We start from the raw sequence: 19,391 nt of genomic DNA, 5'->3' as shown, positions 1-19,391 counted from the left end.
CCGCTGACTGAAGACGAGTCCGGATCGAGTGGCGACGAGCGGGGACATGCCCCGGACAGGACCACGTGACTCGTCACGGGAGTGTGCCGTTCATCTTTACCGTTCACGCGGCCCCCCTCGCGAGTGATCCGTCGGCTTCCCGCGAGATAAACGCTGCCGAGCTATTCTTCGGCAGTGCTATATACGGAACGGTGGAGATAATGCAAGCGCGAGAATGCGACACTGCAAGAGGCACAGTGCGTGCTATCGCCTGTACACGTTGTACTACACAGGCGGCCTCATAAAGCACAAGCGAGCATGCGCACTGCAACGCGAGCCTGCGGGCGGAACTAGATGCAGCGCTCGAGCACAAAAGTCTGAATCTAGACTACTTGGCAAGGAAACGCGAAGATGGAGCAAACGAGCATGTGTCCCGTTTTGCGTGAGTTTTCCTTCCGAGAAGGTTTGCATAAACCTGAAGGTGACGCCCGAGTGTCGAGTCGAGCAGAGTCGAAACCGCCTGACTCGACAGAACTCGCTCAACCCGATCCGTGCGCTGTGGAGTCCGTCCAGTCGGCGGCCACACTCGGTACAGCACTAAAGATACACGCTGTGCGCCAGCAGCACTGCTAGGTGAAGGTTATGTCCGACGCAAATAAATGCTCAGAGAAAAAGAAAGAAAAAATGACGGAAAGAAGTGGGTGTCGATAAAACAAGACAATGCTGGGTCGATTATGAAAGCAAAGGTATTTCTAAATAACTTACCAGAGACCAGGTCACGAATAGTCATAACAGATAGAATACTGTGAACCGGCAACCGCTCTTGCAAATCGAAATGAGTCGTGCAAAAACAGAACTCAATATTCCTCGAAGAAAGACTCTCTGTTTACACTAGACCGCGGAGCTCGCAGCATCAATATAAGGTTGTTTCATAAATGCCGAAGGATCATGCGATAAACGGTCTGCACGTATACAGCAGCTGAGGCCGAATATCTGGATACATTTCATTTACGTTGGCTCTATTTCCAGGAAGCCATTCGTCTAGTATATGTACAGCGTCCTTTATTGAAATTTTTAACAAAAAAAGAAGAATAAAAAAAAGAGACGCGAACAGAATCCGCGTTTCAGCGATGCTACGATGGGCTTGAACTGTAGAAAAAAAAAAAAAGAAACTCAAAGCACGATTGAGAAACCAAGTGAAGCAGAGTGAAAGTGCATCTTTTTAGTGAACACCGACTGTATTGTATGACAGCAGTAAAGCCCATCCAAATCTCTTGCGGCGAGGGTCGAATATGCCGTGCGTCAGTTTCAGGCTTCGATTCATCACCGTCTTTGATTTCCAGGAATCAAATAATTACATACGTCGCTAAAGTTCACTACACAGGCCGCAGTCCTCCCTCGACGGAGTTCTCCAATTGTCAACGTGTACGTGTGCAGATCCGCCTCTTTATCACGTGAACATTTAGCACTGCCTCAGTGCTAAAATAAGGAAATGACTAACGATTTCATTTTAAACTAAAGAGCCGTTAAGTTCAGAGTACAGTGCCTAAGCGTGACTTCGTGGCGGTGCATTTTATGAAAAATGTGGTGGCGAGCGGCAGCCCTACTTGCTTTCGCATTCTGCTGACCCTGGTCCCATGCAGCTGGTGCGCGTATAGGACTGTGTCAAAGACTGCAATTGTTGTCACGCGGCTGTGCCACGATTATGTGGAGAAATCTTCTCGCATCTTCGTCCCTGCTCATGTATTTATTGGCACAGCGCGCGCAGAGTGCCCAACCGGACTTCTGTCCTCTCCGCAGCGCCCTATGCAGTGTTCTCTCTGCATATGTATGACAAAGCTTTCCGAAATAAACAGTTGTTAGTTTGCGCTCCGTGTTGTGGTGTGTCCAGTCCGTCCAAGTACGTCACAGCGCGGTTACCCAAGACCATGTAAAACCAAATGACCCCTGTTTCTGCTCTTTTCTGCAGTTCGTTTCATTAGCGCAAGCGTACAAGCCATGTTTGTGAAATCGGTGAGATTACGCTTGAAACCGCGAGGGCTTGAAAAAAAATCATTGTTTTGGTCATGCCCACAACGGGCAATTTGACCAAAATGCAGGAGCTTTCACTATCTCGCGAGAGTGTGCATGCCCTGTCCGTGAAATGCGCGAGATTATGTTGCAACATGGAGGCCGCGAGGGATGCGAAGCCGGCGGGGGAGGGGCGCATGAGGGTGAAGGGAAAGGAGGTAGTCGACGCTCCTGTGAGCATGCGAGCCGCAGCACGCGGCAGGGAATTTACAAGTAATGTTCAAAGTCAGCTAGAAATCGCTCGCTCTTCTCTCGACAAATGATGTCATATACCCAAATCAACTGCGTCACATACCCAAAAGACACGGCCACTGGCTGATTTGAACATCGTGAGCTGCATAATTACCGCGGCCGCCGCGGCACGGGCAAGTGAGCTGCACGCAACGTTTACACGTTGCAGGCGCGCGCGTTGAAAGAAAACATGAAAGTGCTCCCTTTCACCTCCTCATCCCCCCCCCCCTTCCCTGTGTAGCTTTCAGCGCACTCGCTGGAACGAAAGAAGAGAAAGCTCTCATAGCGCGCGAAAAATCTCTGTCCGCTCGTACTTGACGGATTCTAAAAAATATTGCGGCAGTCGATTCGTGAGGCTATATAAACTCCGATAGCGAGGTCACTTCATGATTATTGTACAGGCTCCCTTGGGTTGGCTCCCTAAAGAGAGTCTACACAGTAACTCTATCCCCATCTGGCAGATGCTATGGGGTTTGTGTGCTCCATAAATGTACCAGTTTGTACCAGCGATCCAGAGGCTGAGCGCCGAGCGAGAAGGGCAGAGCAGAAACGCAAACGGCGGCAGGGTAAGCGCGAGTCCACCGATTCCTAAGTTGTCACCGGCACGAGCTGAACAAGACCGGCGAAGGTCGCTGGCCCAGCAGAATTCCAAAGTAGGTTCTAGGCCGAATGACCGACACACATCAAAGCCTTTATCAAATGTTCTCCGCGCAATGCACAAAAAGTGAATGGCTTCCGTACGTTTGCGCATAACGCGCGTTCGCAAAGTGAAAAGTTACTATATTCTTTATTGCAACAATACTAAATTAAATTGATTTGTTTAATCAATCAACCCCGGCTACTGCTTTTGCGCAATAGTAATAATTCTTCGTGCCAGTGTGGCTTCATCGCGACGACACATCGGGTAGACGGGCGATAAAGAGACCCGCTGACGCGACGGAGCCGGCGTTCTGACGTCAGGCCAGATGTTCATTCAAATCAAGAAAGACATTCTGCTTATTTAACAAAGCTTACAGTTCGATATTTCAAACGCGATCCCCTAAAATAGAATACATGCATAAATTCATTCCCGTCGCAAATTTCGAAGAACTCACTCAGACGCACGTAGTGCTCTCAAAATAACCCGTCGTCTTTTTTTTTTTTTTTTACCCGCTGAAAGTGCGCCGTCTCCAACCAAAACATAAGGCTGCTCATTGACATTAGATCAATAACAACACGCGGAGACACCCGTTTCCGCATTTTTCTGGGAAATGTTTCCGTTTGCCACTTTCCGTCTACCTTCATCGGGCTGACGCTACCAACACTCGTAAGGCCAGGGATGCCATCGGAGCGCTAAGTCCAAGAACTCTGAGCTATACATTAAGATCTGTTGGCCTGACAAAAGACGAGCTCCTCTGAAAACGAAACGAAGGCAGGCTCTTTAATTGACACTATAGAGATGTTCGCCTGGCATGTTACTCCATGTGAATGAGATGACAAATAAAACGATGCATGCGCACAGGAGGCACAACGCCTAACAGACACATGAGTGACATGAAACAATACATAACTGAGGAGGAGGAGGAGACACGAAGGGGAGGAGGCAGGGGACAGAGATTGGATATCGTATCCCAGAGGAAACGGAGAGATGAGATGGGGAATGAAGGAAGTGGAAGGGCGATTAAACCTCCAGTCGAAATCGATGAAAGATCGATGAAAGACCGCGCTGTGCAGGAAGCCATTCCTCTTCTTTCTCTAATCATTACACGTCTGGCGAAACATTTCAATTCACGTGTTTTCGCTCACCCAAGAACCTCCCGGGCGATGGCCCACCTTAGTGATAACTAAAGTGGGCCACGAACCACGCGCACGAGTCGAATCACTACGTTTGAAACGTTTCTCCGACTCCCCGGGGGCTAAATCAAATATAAATTCTCGGGAGGTCTGGAAAGCCCTGCTACGGAGCGTAGACCCTGCTTCAGAGCAACAAGCCATCCGCCTGGCGGAAGAAGCCGTGAAGAGTCAAGACCTCTTTGCCTGCTGCTAATCGCGGAGGCGCCGCGGCCCCCGTCACCTAGGCCTGTGTGCCGGGGAGTAGGGGGCCTCCTTATCTGGCGGAAAATAATGTTGTCACCATCATCATCCGACCACTTGCAATCAATGAGGCTACGCAGGCCCAGAAACACGCAGAGCGCACTCTTTGATTTTGTGTCTTACAGTATATTTGACGAATTTCTGACGAATTTTCATGAAGGCAGGGCATTACTACAGGCCAGCATTAGAAGTTAAAGTTGCTCGACTTCGCCGAACGGCGCCCATGGTAACACGCGAAAGTTTTCTCTTTGCCTTTTAAGAGAGTAGAGACGATGACATTTCTGATTTGACATTTCCTTCTCTCTAGTGAATGAATCTCCCAACCGTATAAATCCGAAGAATTAGTGGCAAATGTCAGAGCGCCCCAAAATAATACACTGTAACATATATCCACGTTTCCAGAAACCGGTATCCGTGTCGAGGAAGCAAATGCGTCATGGCCACACATTGGCTTGACGCACTCGATCCCGCGGTCGCTTCATCTGTCACACGGGGTCGCAGCCAGAAGCTCGCGCAGCGCTCCTTTATTTATCACGAGCATAGTCATCATAACTAATCTCGTTGCTGCGCGTGACGTCAGCAAATCTTACCCTGCCTCATGGCGGCACGATAAAGCCAATGACGCCTGGCCCGCCTATTAAAGATGAATTAAAGTATCGCAGTAGTCAATGTACGGCACGTTTCCCCAACTTACGCACTCGTTTAAGTGTTTCATTCAGTACAACAGAAGAACCTCGTTATAACGAACACCGATATAGCGAACAATCACTTATAGCGATTAAATACGAACTTTGTTGGCCACGCTTCACTTCAATGACATTTATTATTTGTATAACGAAACTGAAAATGCGAGCGCTGCTGCGATATCGGCTATAACGAAGAATACTTGCTTTGCGCGAGACTCAGAACTGGAAAGGTCGCATAAAAAGCAAAATAATTATTGACCATATTTAGTGTCACAACCACATATCCTTTATATAACTGCGGTTGCGACAGTAAAGTTTTTTAAAGATACGGTCACATCCTTCTTCAAATAAATGTGAACGCAGGCCTGTTTTGTAAAACGAACTTTGTTCTGTTGTAATTTCACCTGCTCATGTACCGGTTTGTTTAGTTTGAAATGCCATAACGAGAAAGCTATTATATTGGGCTTGAATTCTAGAATACGTTTTTGTATCTAGGGTTTTTCGCGCGAGCCAGATTGCCGATTTGTTAGTGCCGATCTCTATCACTACTGTTACAACGAATACCGGATATAACAAACTAGTTTATGGTCCCCATATAGCTTCGTTAAAGCGAGGTTCACCTCTACTGGGGAGGCGATAACTGGGATTACGGCGTGCCGGTGCATCTCCACACCATCCGCTTGCACTCGTGTGGTCAAGTGAGGAGAGAGAGAGAGAATAAAAGAAAGGCGGGGAGGTTAACCAGGGCTGAGAACGGTAGGCTACCCTGCACTGGAGAAGGGGGGAGGGGGAAGGAAAGTTAGAGAGGAGGAGAGAAAAGTGACTCTTTCAGCCGACGTAACAGTTCCGCGTTTGACATCACAAACGACGAATCAGTCCGGTATCCTTGAGAAAACGCAACAGCGCTTTCGTTGCCTTTCGGAACTGTGATGGGCAGCCCCATGGTCCCAATATCTTCTCGACAGTGAAAGCGCTTCCGTCCACTTGATTTAGGGCAGTGCTGAGGTGAAGCCTTTCGTTTGGGTATGTCGGGAAGAAACATAGAAGGTGCTCAATAGTTTCATCAAAGGCACAGTCGTTCCACTCCGCGTTGTCGGCAATTTCGATCTTAAATGAGTAGGCGTTGGTGAATGCTACACCCAGACGCAGACGGCACAACACTGTATCTGCCTCACTGGAAAGACCAGGTAGTAGCGCAGTCGTAGAGATTGGTCGAGAGAATACAGTCGATGGTGTGTGAACTGAGATGTTCGCCACTTTTGCAGTGTCATGTTCTGCGCTAGCTTACTTAGGTATCGAGCCGCGTCAATCCTGGATAACGGTATAGCAACAAGGTTTGTCTCTACGTGTGCTTTTCTGGCAGCTTCATCGGCGAGGTCGTTGGGCTTCTGCGTTACCAGTACGCACAGTCACCCTCACAGTTGACACCATGACATCCGACGAACATACCCTAGGAAGCGCCGGCACTCCTCAAGAGTCGGTAATATCCCCGCTCCTTTTCAACCTCGTGATGATGGGTCTCCCGGTCCGCCTTGGCGAGATTGACGGCCTCCATCACGCCTTGTATGCAGACGACATCACCCTGTGGGTCGACAAGGGAAGTGACGGGCAGATAGAATGTACCTTACAAACAGCAGTCTCTGCAGTAGAGGACTACCTCCAAGACACGGGCCTCCGAATATCGCCACTCAAATCGGAGCTGCTAATCTACCGCCCGCGCCGCCGGCCCAGGCCTACCGGTGAACCGCGTCAATGTGAATTAATACAGTTGTATACGCAGGACGGCTCCTGCATTCCCCAAGTTCCGAAGATACGGGTCCTCGGCATGCATATAGCAGCCAACGGGTCAAACGGCGAAACTATCCGCAAGATTGAAGGCAAGGTTACAGCGGCCACCCGCCTTATCAAACGAATTACAAACAAGCACACGGGGATGAAGGAGGACAGCGTCATGCGCCTCATACACTCATTCGTAATCAGTCATGTTACTTATGTGGCTGCCTTCCACAACTGGACTGTCACTGAAAGGGAGAAACTCAATACCCTTATACGCAAGACATACAAGATCGCCCTCGGCCTGCCGGAGTCCACGAGTACCATTCGTCTGCTACAGCTGGGGGTGTACAACACGCTTGAGGAAATAGCGGATGCGCAAAGAGTCTCGCAACTCGAACGCATGTCCCTGACAGCCACGGGTCGGTACATCCTGCAGAAGCTCGGCCTGAATTACCACGTCCAACACGGTCAGAAACAAGCCATTCCACACGACATCGGCGATACGCTAATAGTTGCCCCTCTTCCTCGAAATATGCACCCCGAACATAACGGGGGCCGACGCCAGGCTCGTGCAAAGACACTGCTGCGCTCCTTCGGTGGGGAGAGGACTGTGCGATTCGTGGACGCGGCAGAATACGCAAACAAACACCGGTTCACGGAGCTAGTCGTAGATGTTAATTCCCGGCTTACGCACGCGTGTAGTGTCAGCACGAAATACCCAGACACAGCGGAAGAGGTTGCGATTGCGCTTGCGCTTACCGATCCCATCTGCGAAGCTGTTCTTAGCGACTCACAAACCGCAGTCCGTAACTACGCGCGGGGGCGCATTTCCCCAGAAGCTCTCCAGATCCTAAGGAAGGCTGGTCGACAGCAGTTCAACAGCACCGCTATCCTATGGTTCCCAGCACACGTCACCATCCCCACAGACGAGGGCCCCCCTAATTCGAACGAGGTGGCACACCGCTATGCGCGAGAAATGACCCGCCGCGCAGAATCGGATACCGCCCCGTCGAGTTCGGACCTCCTGCTTCAAAACACGCGAGAACGCTTGGTCAGGTACAATGACATCACCAAGCACTACCAGTTAGGCAGGCGGATATTGCCCCCACCTCACCCCAAGCTAAAACGACGCCAGGCAGTCGTTTGGCGACAGCTGCAAACACACACCTTCCCCAGACCGGTGCGATTGCGGCACATTTTCCCTGCCCAGTACCCGAATGCTACTTGTAAATTATGCCAGAGAACCAGAGCGACGCTCTCACACATGTTATGGGAGTGCCCTGTCACAGCAGCTCAGATGGCAGTAGCTCCGGATGCTCTCGCGTCGAAGTGGGCAGCCGCACTGCGCAGCTCCAACTTCAAGACACAAGAATGGGCAGTCCAGCGGGCCCGCGAGGCGGCGTTGAGGCAAGGCCTCGAAGTCCCCTCATGGGAGACCTGAGCCCGGGTTATTAAACATCGCCGGACTTTCAATAAAGTTGTTTCCATCCATCCATACCAGTAGGACAAACAGCGCGCTGGACGTAACGACGTCAATTCTGACCACGTTGGGCTGCTCCAAAGCTAAATTGAAGCCACGACCTTGTACATACCTTGACATATTGCCACTCATTGTTTTCCAAACAGATCGGCACGTTCACTTAACACTGAGTTCCCAGAATGAAAAAGAAGTCGATGAAGAGGAATTACATTTCTCGGAAAAACAAGTGGCTCACCACTAGGCCGCACACTATTATTAGCACACAAAGGCGTAGTTGCAAAGAAACTGATGCTCTTGAATAGGGTGTTTTAGCAGTGACGATAATAGAGTGCTTTAGCAGTGCCGGTTTACCGTGCGGTAAGTACGGAAATACAGTATACCGTCTTGGTCGGCACGCAGCTTTTTAGCCGTATGACAGTTGCTCATTAGTTACTGTAACCTGATGAAATGATCAAAGTGGTTAATAGAGGTGTTGCAGACTAAACAAAACAAGGCTACGTGCCGATCACTACGGTACGGTATTTCTGTACTTACCGTGCGGTATTACCGTCACTGCTAAAACACCCTAATACCGCGCCATTCACGCTACGGTACTACCGTTGTGTTAAATGTACCACGATCCGAAACCGTTTTAGCTGCGCGAGTCGCTCGATGCGTACGGTGACATGACGGAATGATCACAGTGGATGATACAGGTCTTGCAGATTAAAATAACGACGTGCCGACCATGACGATGCGGTTTTTCCGTGCTTACCGTACGTCAAACAGACACTGCTAAAATACCCAAATGTTCTAGAGTGCCCAGCACGGTCATGGTGGATAAATATGAAGAAATTACTAAAAGTAATTGCTGGCGTTTCACGTCCCAAAACTACGCCATGATTATAAGGGACGCCGTAGCGGAGAACCCCGGAAATTTCGACCACTTGGGTTTCTTTAGCGTGTACCTAAATCTAAGTACACGGGCCTCTACCATTTCGCCTCCATCGAAACGCAGCAGCCGCGGCCGGGATTCGACCTGGCGACCTTCGTGTCAGCAGTCGAGCACTATAACCACTACACCACCGCGGCGGGGTTAAATACGAAGAAGGAACAAATGGCTGGACTGATTTGTCAATCTACAAAGAGGAGGCCAAACGGCGTTCAATTCTGCGGAAGTCCAGGCAGCTACCTTCTTCAGATTAGCGGTCCACCTGTTTCCTATGATGGATGAGAGACGCGTCACCCGGAGAAACAGAATCATTAAATACGCTTCGACGGAATCGTACACGACGGGTCGCGGCTTTCGGAGAGTGTATAGAGCCGATAACATGCTCCCGTGCCCGTTGAGACATTCCTGCCCGTGACAGGTGACGAGTGAGGAGGTGACAAGTCGCGTTCCGGTTCTACGACGGAACCTGGGAAGGCCTCCTCCGTCTACGTCGCAGTCTGCGGTCAGACCACACGCCGAGACGGAAAACACCACGCCATACAAGGCATGGACAGACCCTTATCGGGCGGCTGTGGCGGAAAGGAGAACTCGGCTTCGTCGTCGTCCAAGGAGATAACGCGATTTGAGCGAGACAAACGAGCCGTATAGGGCGACGGCCATAAACGATTCCGGCAGGGCAGGCAGCTAGCCGTCGTCCGAGCCTTATAACTGCATCCCAGAAAGAGATGCGACGCAAGAGAAAGCGACGAAGATCCGCTTCGTTTTTCTGAAAGCCGTCGAAGGGCCGGGTCGCGACGCGCTCGCAGATGAGAGAAGTGTAGCTCGACGAAGCATATCAGTCTCGCAGATACAGGCGCTACCAGGCACTGCGAAAACGACGTCAATACGGCGTCTAAGCGCGCGTCGGAATGCGGGCTCCTTTAGATAGCCGCTCGAGTTGTTACTCGCTCGGCGCGAAGCGCATTCAGAACGGAGGATAGCGACATGCACGTACGCTTGACAGGAATGTATTTATCCCCAAGGGCGAGCAATTTAGCAACGCTACGCGCGAGTGCATCAGAAAAGGATGTGCGCGAACGGTTTCTAGAAAGCCAGATATGGACCGTCAGCCAAACACTTTCATCTTTTTCGCGGTGTTTATAAGTACCCCGTTTATAAGTACATGTTTGGTCTTGTTCACAAGAAATGAACGGATGGATCACTTTCTTCATCGGCAATAGGTTGTTCATAAGGAAGCATTGAGTTAATCAATGGCGAAGTACGTTCGGACACAGCCATTAGAAGGCCTGTATAGGCCTTCGCGAGTATAGGCGAACTGGAAATACAAACAAACACACTCAAGCACACTAATCAAAACGAAAGTAAAGTGGGCAATGGCCGCCTCGGTGGCGCAGTGTACGGTGCTCGGCTGCTGGCCCGTAAGACGCGGGTTCGATCCCGGGGGCGACGGTCGCATCTCGGTGGTGGCGAAATGCTAGAGGCCCGCGTACTGTGCGACGTTAGCGCACGTTAATGTTCTCCACTACAGCGCCTCTCAAAGCCGAGTCGCTTTATGACGTTAGACCTCACAAAGTGGGCAACACCGGTAAGGATGTAGCCCATTAAATAATAGGTAAAAGTAATTGCAAAGCCACCTAAAGTGTACTTCGTACATTACGAAACATGAAACGACGGGCATTTCAGCAATTGTTGCTGAAATTCATATTGTAAGGCATATTGCGATATAGCGGATACGGAGAACAATGAGAATTACACAAACACATAAAGGTGGCACAACAATGCTCACGATGCTATTTGGCAACAATGAAATTTGGATACTTGCTACAGGGCGAGCAACAAGACATCCATTTCTTTATTTAGCATAATAAACAGAGAAAAGGAACGAGCAAGCTATAGGTGCGCTAATTTGCCGCCGCGCAGTGTGACAAGACCCGTGTTCCGAAAGCGCACGCCTATAGGCAAAAGCTGTGACGTCACGACGTGCGACGCGACAACACGAAAACAATCCGCAGGAGACGGGCATCATTATTGCGTAATCTTCACACATCCGGCATCGTGCACCGAGACGGGCAAACGAGCGAGCGACTCCGCCAAGCGAAAGGAAAGAGGGGTGCGTGCATGTCAGGTGAACTGGCGGAAGGACACGTTACGAGCTCCCAGCAACAGGCTGTACGACACGACAATGCGGGAAACGTCATAGAAAGACACACACACACAAGCGCGAATCAAAGACAAATGAAAAACGGCGGATTTTATAAAGCGACATCCGCAGCGGACGCGCCGGAATGCACCACAGCGACCGTATTAGAGTGCACATATACAGGAAGCCGCCCCAGAGGTGAAAAAAAGGAGGGGAAAAAGTGAGAGTGGGGCAGGCGGGAGAGAAAAGTTGCGAAATACACGCCCCTACGCGTGCGCAATAAACAATCGCAAAGCAAAACAAGCTCCGAAAGCACGAACATAGCCATGCACGACCAAGATGCATGCATCCGTGCCTGCGGTGAGCGTCGACGCCCTCTCCACGGTAACCTGGTAACAGATACGGAACACACATACCTGCCGGCGAAAAGCTCATGCGATGTAACCGGGTCGCCATTCCATTATCCGTAAGCGCGGTGGACTGAAGCCACCACGACGACCACGATGTTCACGGCGGGAAGAAATATAAACGGATCGGGTGACGGCGAGGACAAGGTTTGGTTCCAGGCACACTCAGTTAGGCGTCACACATCCGAAGATCCGTAGTGGTCCGGTGGGATCTCCTTAGGCGATGACAATCCGCACGGACGATCCTTTCAGCTGGTTCTTTTAAAGAGCTCGGCGACGACTCCTGTCAATTTTCCTTTCACGTTCGCCGCAACGTTCCTGAGGGCGATGTCAGAAACGAAGAGCACGTTTCGCACAAACGAAGCTTCGCACGATCGCCGTTAAGAACGAAATCGCAAAGAACACGGGAGGTTACTACCTAGGCAACACGCCTCGCAATACGCGGTGGTGGCTGCGCGACGCCCGTACACTGCGTCAACGCGGGAGTACGCTCGGTGCACGTCTGCTCGCGATCGACGAGAGAGGCGGGGGCGCGCCGAGCTTCGCAACCGATCCGCAAGACGGCGCGCTCGCCGACAGCTGCTGTTATTTGCAGCGCGCGTAGAGAGAGGACGCCACACACCACACCTCGATGAATGGATTCGTCGAAAGCATCGCTCCAGGTGAAGTGAGAAAGGGGACAGCAGAAGCATAAACACGATTAAATAAACACTTAAATGAAATGGGGAGGTGACTCAGCACAATAATGAAGGAGCGGTAAGGCGGCTCCATACGATATCAAGATAATACGTATTATTCCCATTTCTTTCTGGAGCTTGCGGAGAGCCAGCTGGGGCCTCTGCTTGAGGAATTATGCAATCGTCCAGTGGTGAACGTTCGTTCAGTGGCGCACATAACTACCGTTCCTTCGAAAGTCTTGGGGTTTTATCACCAAGAAAAGTTGCGTGATTTTCACGACAGGATCAACAAGAGCTTGTCAAGCCGGATTATTAAGCATTATCGAACATAGCTGTACGAATAACAATTGGAAAGCAAATACCGGTGCGGGAAAAGTAGTTTCTGAGACCGTATCAAATAGTAAATTAATAACGGCAAAAGTTAATCGAATAGAATATCAAATATATTTGGACGATTCGCGAATAAAGTGGCTACCTTCTCGTAACCTGCAATCAAACATATTTCTGTATCTCGGTGTTCGCGGCAATAGAGTACTTATTCCATTATACTACACAATACAAAAAAAGCTTTAAATCAAGACAACCAACAGCGAAATGGGAAGACAAAGCAGTGTGTTCGCAAACTCGGGGTTATTCGGTGCCGCATTCACAGTCAGTAGTGCATTATCATGTAACTCCTGAAGCACCCATGCCCCCTGTTGCCTCAACCAACCCCGCCGGGAGCTGATTCCTCTGCTTCGATTGACAATGGGAATCACGCGAAATCCCGTTTTATGACGGGCGTGCGAATGGTCGTTCTTCATACTAAACCGTGTAGGAGTCGAATAAGAGCCAGAAGCGAATTGAATGCAGATCGAGCAGTGCCAAATGTGAATCGAATCGAATGCACTCTTTTTTTCCAACAGCTCGCAGATAATCTGCAGCCTTTCACCATTATTAAAGACGATAGTCTTTCTTGGGATACTTAAACGGAGAAATTTTGGTCTGTCTGTCTTTCTGTTTGTCGGCACGTCACTCGATTCAGCCACTCGGCTAAAGTTGAACCACTTGCCCAAGGGCCAGCCATCTTGAACTGGTACGGCTGTTCATGTGAACGTTGTCGATCAAAAAGTAAATATCACGCATATCTGAGGCGCAACATCACTAGGTAAGTATAGGGTGGTATGTTCCTTTAATAGAAAATGCATACATACGTAATTCCGAAGACCCTACTTTCTTAAGCTTCGCTGAAACTTGCCTTCCTCCGTGCCCTCTGCACGAGCTCATTGTTGTGTTTCGGTTTCGGTTCTGTATTGCACTGTACGAATGCCATGGGGCGCCGCTCTGGCATTCCTGTTTTACGCAGGCGACGTGTAAATAAAATTACACCATCTCCCGCTAAAGGGGACCATGAGTAGATGCGAAGCCGGAGCACTTGCACGATCGCGTTCCGTTGGCGTTCGTTGGGCATGCTACCGAGCTCGCGTCGTGGAACGCGAAGAGCGACGCTACGCGCGTCGTATCTTCCATCTAGCCTGGCCGTTAATTCTCACAGGGCGAGCGGGGAACGCGGGAACGCGGTCGGCAGGCGGGCGAGAGGGAGCAGCGTAGGAGAGGAGAGAGAAGGGGAGGGGACGCGCATGCGCTCGAGCTCATCGCGGCGTTGCGCAGGAGAGAATTTCGGCATGTCTAGCCCCAAGGAGTCTAGCCCGCGTTTCAGAGGAAGAGTGGTAAGGGGGAGGGGAGAGGGGAAGTGGAGAGGGGTATGGGAGAGGGAAGGGGATAGGGAGAGTGGAGAGGGGAAATGGGAGAGGGTAGATGACAGGGGGAATGGTGAGGGGGAGTGGAGAGGAGGTGTGTCGAGAGGGTATGCGCATGCGCAGTAAGGGTGGTCACGCCGCACAACACCACCGGATTGAGCTCCGCCTTAAGATACTTCGCATCTAAAAGAGTGTGTGGAGAGTACTCGTTGAGTGCGGACGTTTCTTCTGCTTCAGCGCATCGCGCCAAACCGCGTGTTCGGGCTGGTTGGCGTCCCCACCGGTCGTGTTGGTCACCGCCGGTCTTCGCCTGCTGCTGCGCCGGGACTACCAGCCCGGAACACAGCACTCATGTTTCCCGACGTATTGCCAGATGGCGTTCATATCTCACTCAGCGCCTCTTCTATCGTCTTTAGACGACATTTGCAGCGAAGCACGCAGATACGCGGCCAATTTTTACATTACAATTTTCGCATCCCGCTATAAGTAGCATTACAATCTTCCTGTAACTCCAGTGCACATTATAAAGCACCCTTTATTAATATGACTGTTGAATTTCCCGCGCTCATCCCACAAAAAGAAGAAGAAAAACAACATGCGCCTGGGCTCGTGAGCGCGTTCTACCAGGAACGAAGGAGCCATCTTGACGTTCTGGGCTCGTGCGGACGCTAATAAACGTCTGTTTTAGCTTGTAAGTCCGCGTCGGCTGGCTTTTGTGCCACATATTTTACATTTGGTGCCGTTAAACCCGGGAGGCGACAGCCGGGAGCTACCGTCAAGGGACATCGCTGGTGGCTACCGACTGGAACAACAGCCGCGAACTACGGAGGCCAACAGATCAGCTGATCGCCATGGACAGGCTCAAGACGAAGAGGACCACGCGAAGGGCCCAGAACACCAAGCTCATTCAAGAGGCAAGTGCCTTACTTGAGCGTGATGACGCTACATTACAACAAATCGACTCGATTTATGAGAGGCTGACGAGCAATAACGAGGAGCTGAAGAAGATTAATGATGAGATGGAGAGCCACATAAGTGACGAGACATTCGAGGCGGAGTACGCTACTGTAATTGAATATGAGGACAACGCGACCCGCATCTTAGCCGAGCTCCAGAGCAAACGCCGCCAGCATAGCGAGACATCTGCAGTGTCAGCGCCTATCGAAGTTCGCGACGTGCCGGCGGCTATTGGTCCTGCTGGTAGGCCAGGAGCCAAGTTACCGAAGCTGACAATTAATCCGTTCGCTGGTGACTTGTGCAAGTGGAACGAGTTCTGGGAGCAATTCGATCAGGTCATCAACCAGAACGGCAATCTTTCAACTAGCGACAAATTTAACTACCTGAGGCTGTTCTTGAGAGGAGACGCAGCGGCAGCTATAGCGGGGCTTCCTACCGCCGAAGCATGCTACGAAGACGCGTTAGACATCCTGAAAAGACGTTTCGGCGACAAAAGGCGCCTGGAGCAGGAGTATTTCTCAAGGCTTCGAAGGCTTACTCCTGTGCGTTCTTCCAACGAAGTGGCCAAACTCCGCAAGTTATATGACCATGTGCTCATTAACACGCGGGGACTGGAGGCGCTTGGCATCAGCAAGTCGTCCTTTTCATCGATGCTGTGCGACATTCTGCTGAGGGCATTGCCACGTGACATCGTCGTGGCATATCATCGATCCTGCGCGACACAACTGGAAGCTCCAACAACGTTCAGCATGACACGGAACTAGAGCGTCTTCTTCAATTTGTCTCTATTGAACTGGAGAGCCTCGAAAAAAGTGACTATGGGGAACAGAAAGGATGCGATGAGGTGGCCTATCCTAGAGACAAGAGCCGTCGCTTTCACAGCGCGACCCCAACGTCATCGGTGCTTCACAACCAAGCTTTAAAACCATCTTCGGATACGGGCTGCACCTTTTGCAAATCTACGCAGCATTTGACGGAGTCCTGCCGTAGAGACCTACCGCTATCAGAGAAGAAGAAGCTTCTCTCCGCCGAAATGCGGTGCTTTCGATGCACCTGTAAAGGTCACCGAGCAAGGGATTGCAGGCGTAGAATTGCATGCTCGAGCTGCGGAGGTCGTCATGCATCCAGTATGTGCGACCCAGAGAAACTGAGCCGAAGAGCGCGGGGAGACGTCAAAGGGAGCAGTACGACCGTATGTGCAGCTACAACCAAGAACAACGCAAGGAGTGACTCTCTGACCTGCGTGCTCCTACAAACTTTCCGCGCATGGACACACACACACACACACACACACACACACACACACACACACACACACACACACACACACACACACACACACACACACACACACACACACACACACACACGCACACACACACACACAAAACTGTGTGTGACCGATTATTCGTGTCGCTATGTCAGAGGCGTGTTCGATGGAGGAAGTGAACGCACATTCGTAACCGAAGCACTTTCAAGGCGTTTGAAGTTGAAGTGTCTTGGCTTTGCTACTATAGCAATCAACACTTTCGCTAACGTCAGCAGTTGTACACCGAAAAGACTCCGCATCGTAGAGCTTCACCTCCGAAGTCAACATTCCGACGTGGAAGTCGCACTGAGAGCCATCGAGATACCCCACATTTGCCAAGACATCTCAGACAGCACGATGACTTCTGTGTTCGTCGCAGAATTCAAGAAAACCGGACACGATATCGCCGATGAGCTGCTCCACTCATCCTTTGAGCAAGAAAGCGGAATAAGTGTACTGATTGGCTCTGACCAGATGTGGACGGTGATGACAGGTGAAATTCACAGACCTAAAAGCGAGGAAAATCTCATTGCCATGAACTCAAAGTTCGGATGGACATTCCAAGGGAGCACCGACCACTGGTCGTCAAAGGCAGTTGACTCCCGAGTCATGGTATGCGTGTTGAAGACTCAAGTGGAGGTTGGTGAAGAGCTAATCCGATCATTTTGGGAACTAGAGAGTATAGGCATATCTGATACCGGAAGCAAGGAAATTGAGATGAGCTCAACTATGCAACACTTCGAGGAAACAATAGAAATGCGAGGAGACAGATACGAAGTGTCATTGCCCTGGAAAACTGGGTTTGAACTATGTGACAACAAGGAAGTCGCCACTACCAGACTAAAGAAACTTTTGAGCCGCTTATCCAGCAAAGATGGTCTTCTGCAAACTTACGACGCCACGATCCGCGACTACCTACTAGCCGGACATGCAGAAGTAGTAAAGGAAAAACCTCGAGATCCGGCGAAGGTTTACTACATGCCACATAAAGAAGTGATCCGGGAACAAGCGCTGACAACAAAGGTGCGAGTCGTTTTCGACGCGTCGTCAAGGGCACGAGGATGCAAGTCGCGCAACGAGTGCTTAGAGAAGGGCGACAACTTGTACCAGGACCTCGTAAAGATATTGTTACGCTTTAGAACGCACCCCATCGCCATAATGGCAGATATTGAGAAGGCCTTTCTTCAGATTTCTATAAAAGAAGAGGACAGAGATGCCTTTCGATTTCTGTGGTTCGAAGAAGGCGATGTTGCTGAGTTCCTGCAGAAGCAAGTGCAGGAATGGAGGATGACCAGAGTACCTTTTGGAGCGACATGCAGCCCATTTCTGCTGACGGCAACCATTCTTCATCACATAAGAAGAGCGCCACCAAGTATGGCCTCGACCGCGAAGACCTTGGGCGAATCGTTCTACGTCGACGACTTAGTTACAGGAGCTGATACGGACGACGAAGCTGCCAAGTTTTGTAAAGAGGCGCAACAGCTCATGCTCTCTGCAGGCATGAACCTTCGCAAGTGGACGACAAACTCCAGAGAGCTTATGAACCTGTTGGAAGGCGAGCACCGATCAACCAGCCAAGATATGGTGGTACTGCATGAAGCTTCAGTAAAAGTACTTGGAATTGCCTGGAGTCCCCAGAGCGATGAATTCAGCTTCTCAATGGCAAATCTTCTTGCTTTTATTAAAGCAAAATCAGACACGAAAAGGTTTGTTCTGCAAGCAGCGTCAAGAGTGTTCGACCCGATGGGATTCATCGCGCCATACACGGTGTCTGTACGAATACTGTTTCAGAAAATCTGGACCCGCGGAATCAACTGGGACGAGTGTTTGCCTCAAGATTTACGAGAAGAATGGCAGGACTGGGTGAACCAGTTGACAAAGCTTCAGTCAATTAGGGTACCGCGCTACATCAACAGCAACGGAGGGAAGCTGCCCCACGAACTAGAACTGCACGTTTTTTGCGATGCAAGTCCGTTAGCATACGGCGCAGCGGTCTACATCGTGTCTGACAGAGCAAGACGACCTCACTTACTAATCGCAAAGTCACGTGTTGCTCCTATCAAGACGGTAACTTTGCCTCGTTTAGAACTTCTAGGAGCATTGATTGGTGCAAGGTTGCTGAGCTTCATATCCAGCGCACTTACGGGCTTTCAGCTACGCTACACGATGTGGACGGATTCGACAATAACGTTATCATGGCTTAAAGGCGATGCACAGAAGTGGAAACAGTTCGTTCGCAACAGAGTCACTGAGATACAAGGGCGAACCGAGCCTTCTGCTTGGAAGTATTGCCCTGGTAGTGACAATCCGGCAGACCTGTTGACACGAGGCGTATCTTTAGACCAGGTAGCTACGAGCATATCGTGGTGGCATGGACCTCGCTGGCTTCAGGAACCTGAGAACCTGTGGGCATCACAACCAGTAGAAACAGCGGATAACGACAAACTTGCCTATTGTGAAAGGGTCGACGTTCAAGTGTCCCTTACCACTCACGTCTCGCTTCCGCTACTTGAAGTGGAGCGTTACAGCAGAGTTGACAAGCTGTTGAGAGTTACAGCATGGGTGCAGAGGTTCGTCAATCGCTGTAAACATCATGGCAGCGATAAAGAAATTGGTCCCCTCACGGAAGAGGAGCTATCGAGTGCGGAGCAGTACTGGATTCGACACGTACAAGACGCATTTTTCAGCGCAGAAATCAAAGCTATCGCAGAAGAGCGTTCTGTCGACATAACATCACCCATCGCAGGCGTCAACCCATTCCAGGATGAAGATCGGATACTTCGGGTTGGAGGGCGTTTAATGCGGATGGAATCTCCTGAAGGTGTCAAGCACCCAATTATATTGACAAGCGACCATCACTTTTCAAGGCTACTTGTAATCCGAGCCCACTGCGAAGTGCTGCACGGAGGTGTACGTGATACCCTGACTCAGTTACG

At 50.5% G+C, this 19,391-nt stretch overlaps 1 protein-coding gene across 15 annotated transcripts in view; it reads right to left on the bottom strand.

Annotated features, from left to right (window-relative positions):
* The window catches only part of LOC119388044 (histone deacetylase 4), a 552,121-nt gene that overhangs the window by 414,573 nt on the left and 118,157 nt on the right, over window positions 1–19,391 (bottom strand). For 10 of the 15 annotated variants that reach the window (XM_049413797.1, XM_049413798.1, XM_049413794.1 and 7 more), the window contains exon 1: window positions 11,783–12,297. The exons of 3 other annotated variants lie outside the window; for them this stretch is intronic. In XM_049413797.1, coding sequence (XP_049269754.1) covers window positions 11,783–11,822 — 40 coding nt within the window. In that variant the 5' untranslated portion in view covers window positions 11,823–12,297. Of the gene's footprint in view, window positions 1–11,782; window positions 12,299–19,391 lie in introns of those variants that run through there. 2 more of the 15 variants (XM_049413800.1, XM_049413799.1) reach the window with 1 other exon arrangement.

Source organism: Rhipicephalus sanguineus, chromosome 3 (genome assembly GCF_013339695.2).
Source record: "Rhipicephalus sanguineus isolate Rsan-2018 chromosome 3, BIME_Rsan_1.4, whole genome shotgun sequence".
NCBI classification, from domain to species: Eukaryota; Metazoa; Arthropoda; class Arachnida; order Ixodida; family Ixodidae; genus Rhipicephalus; species Rhipicephalus sanguineus.
Note: the sequence above shows the minus strand (reverse complement) of the source record. Positions and strands in the feature narration are given on the sequence as shown.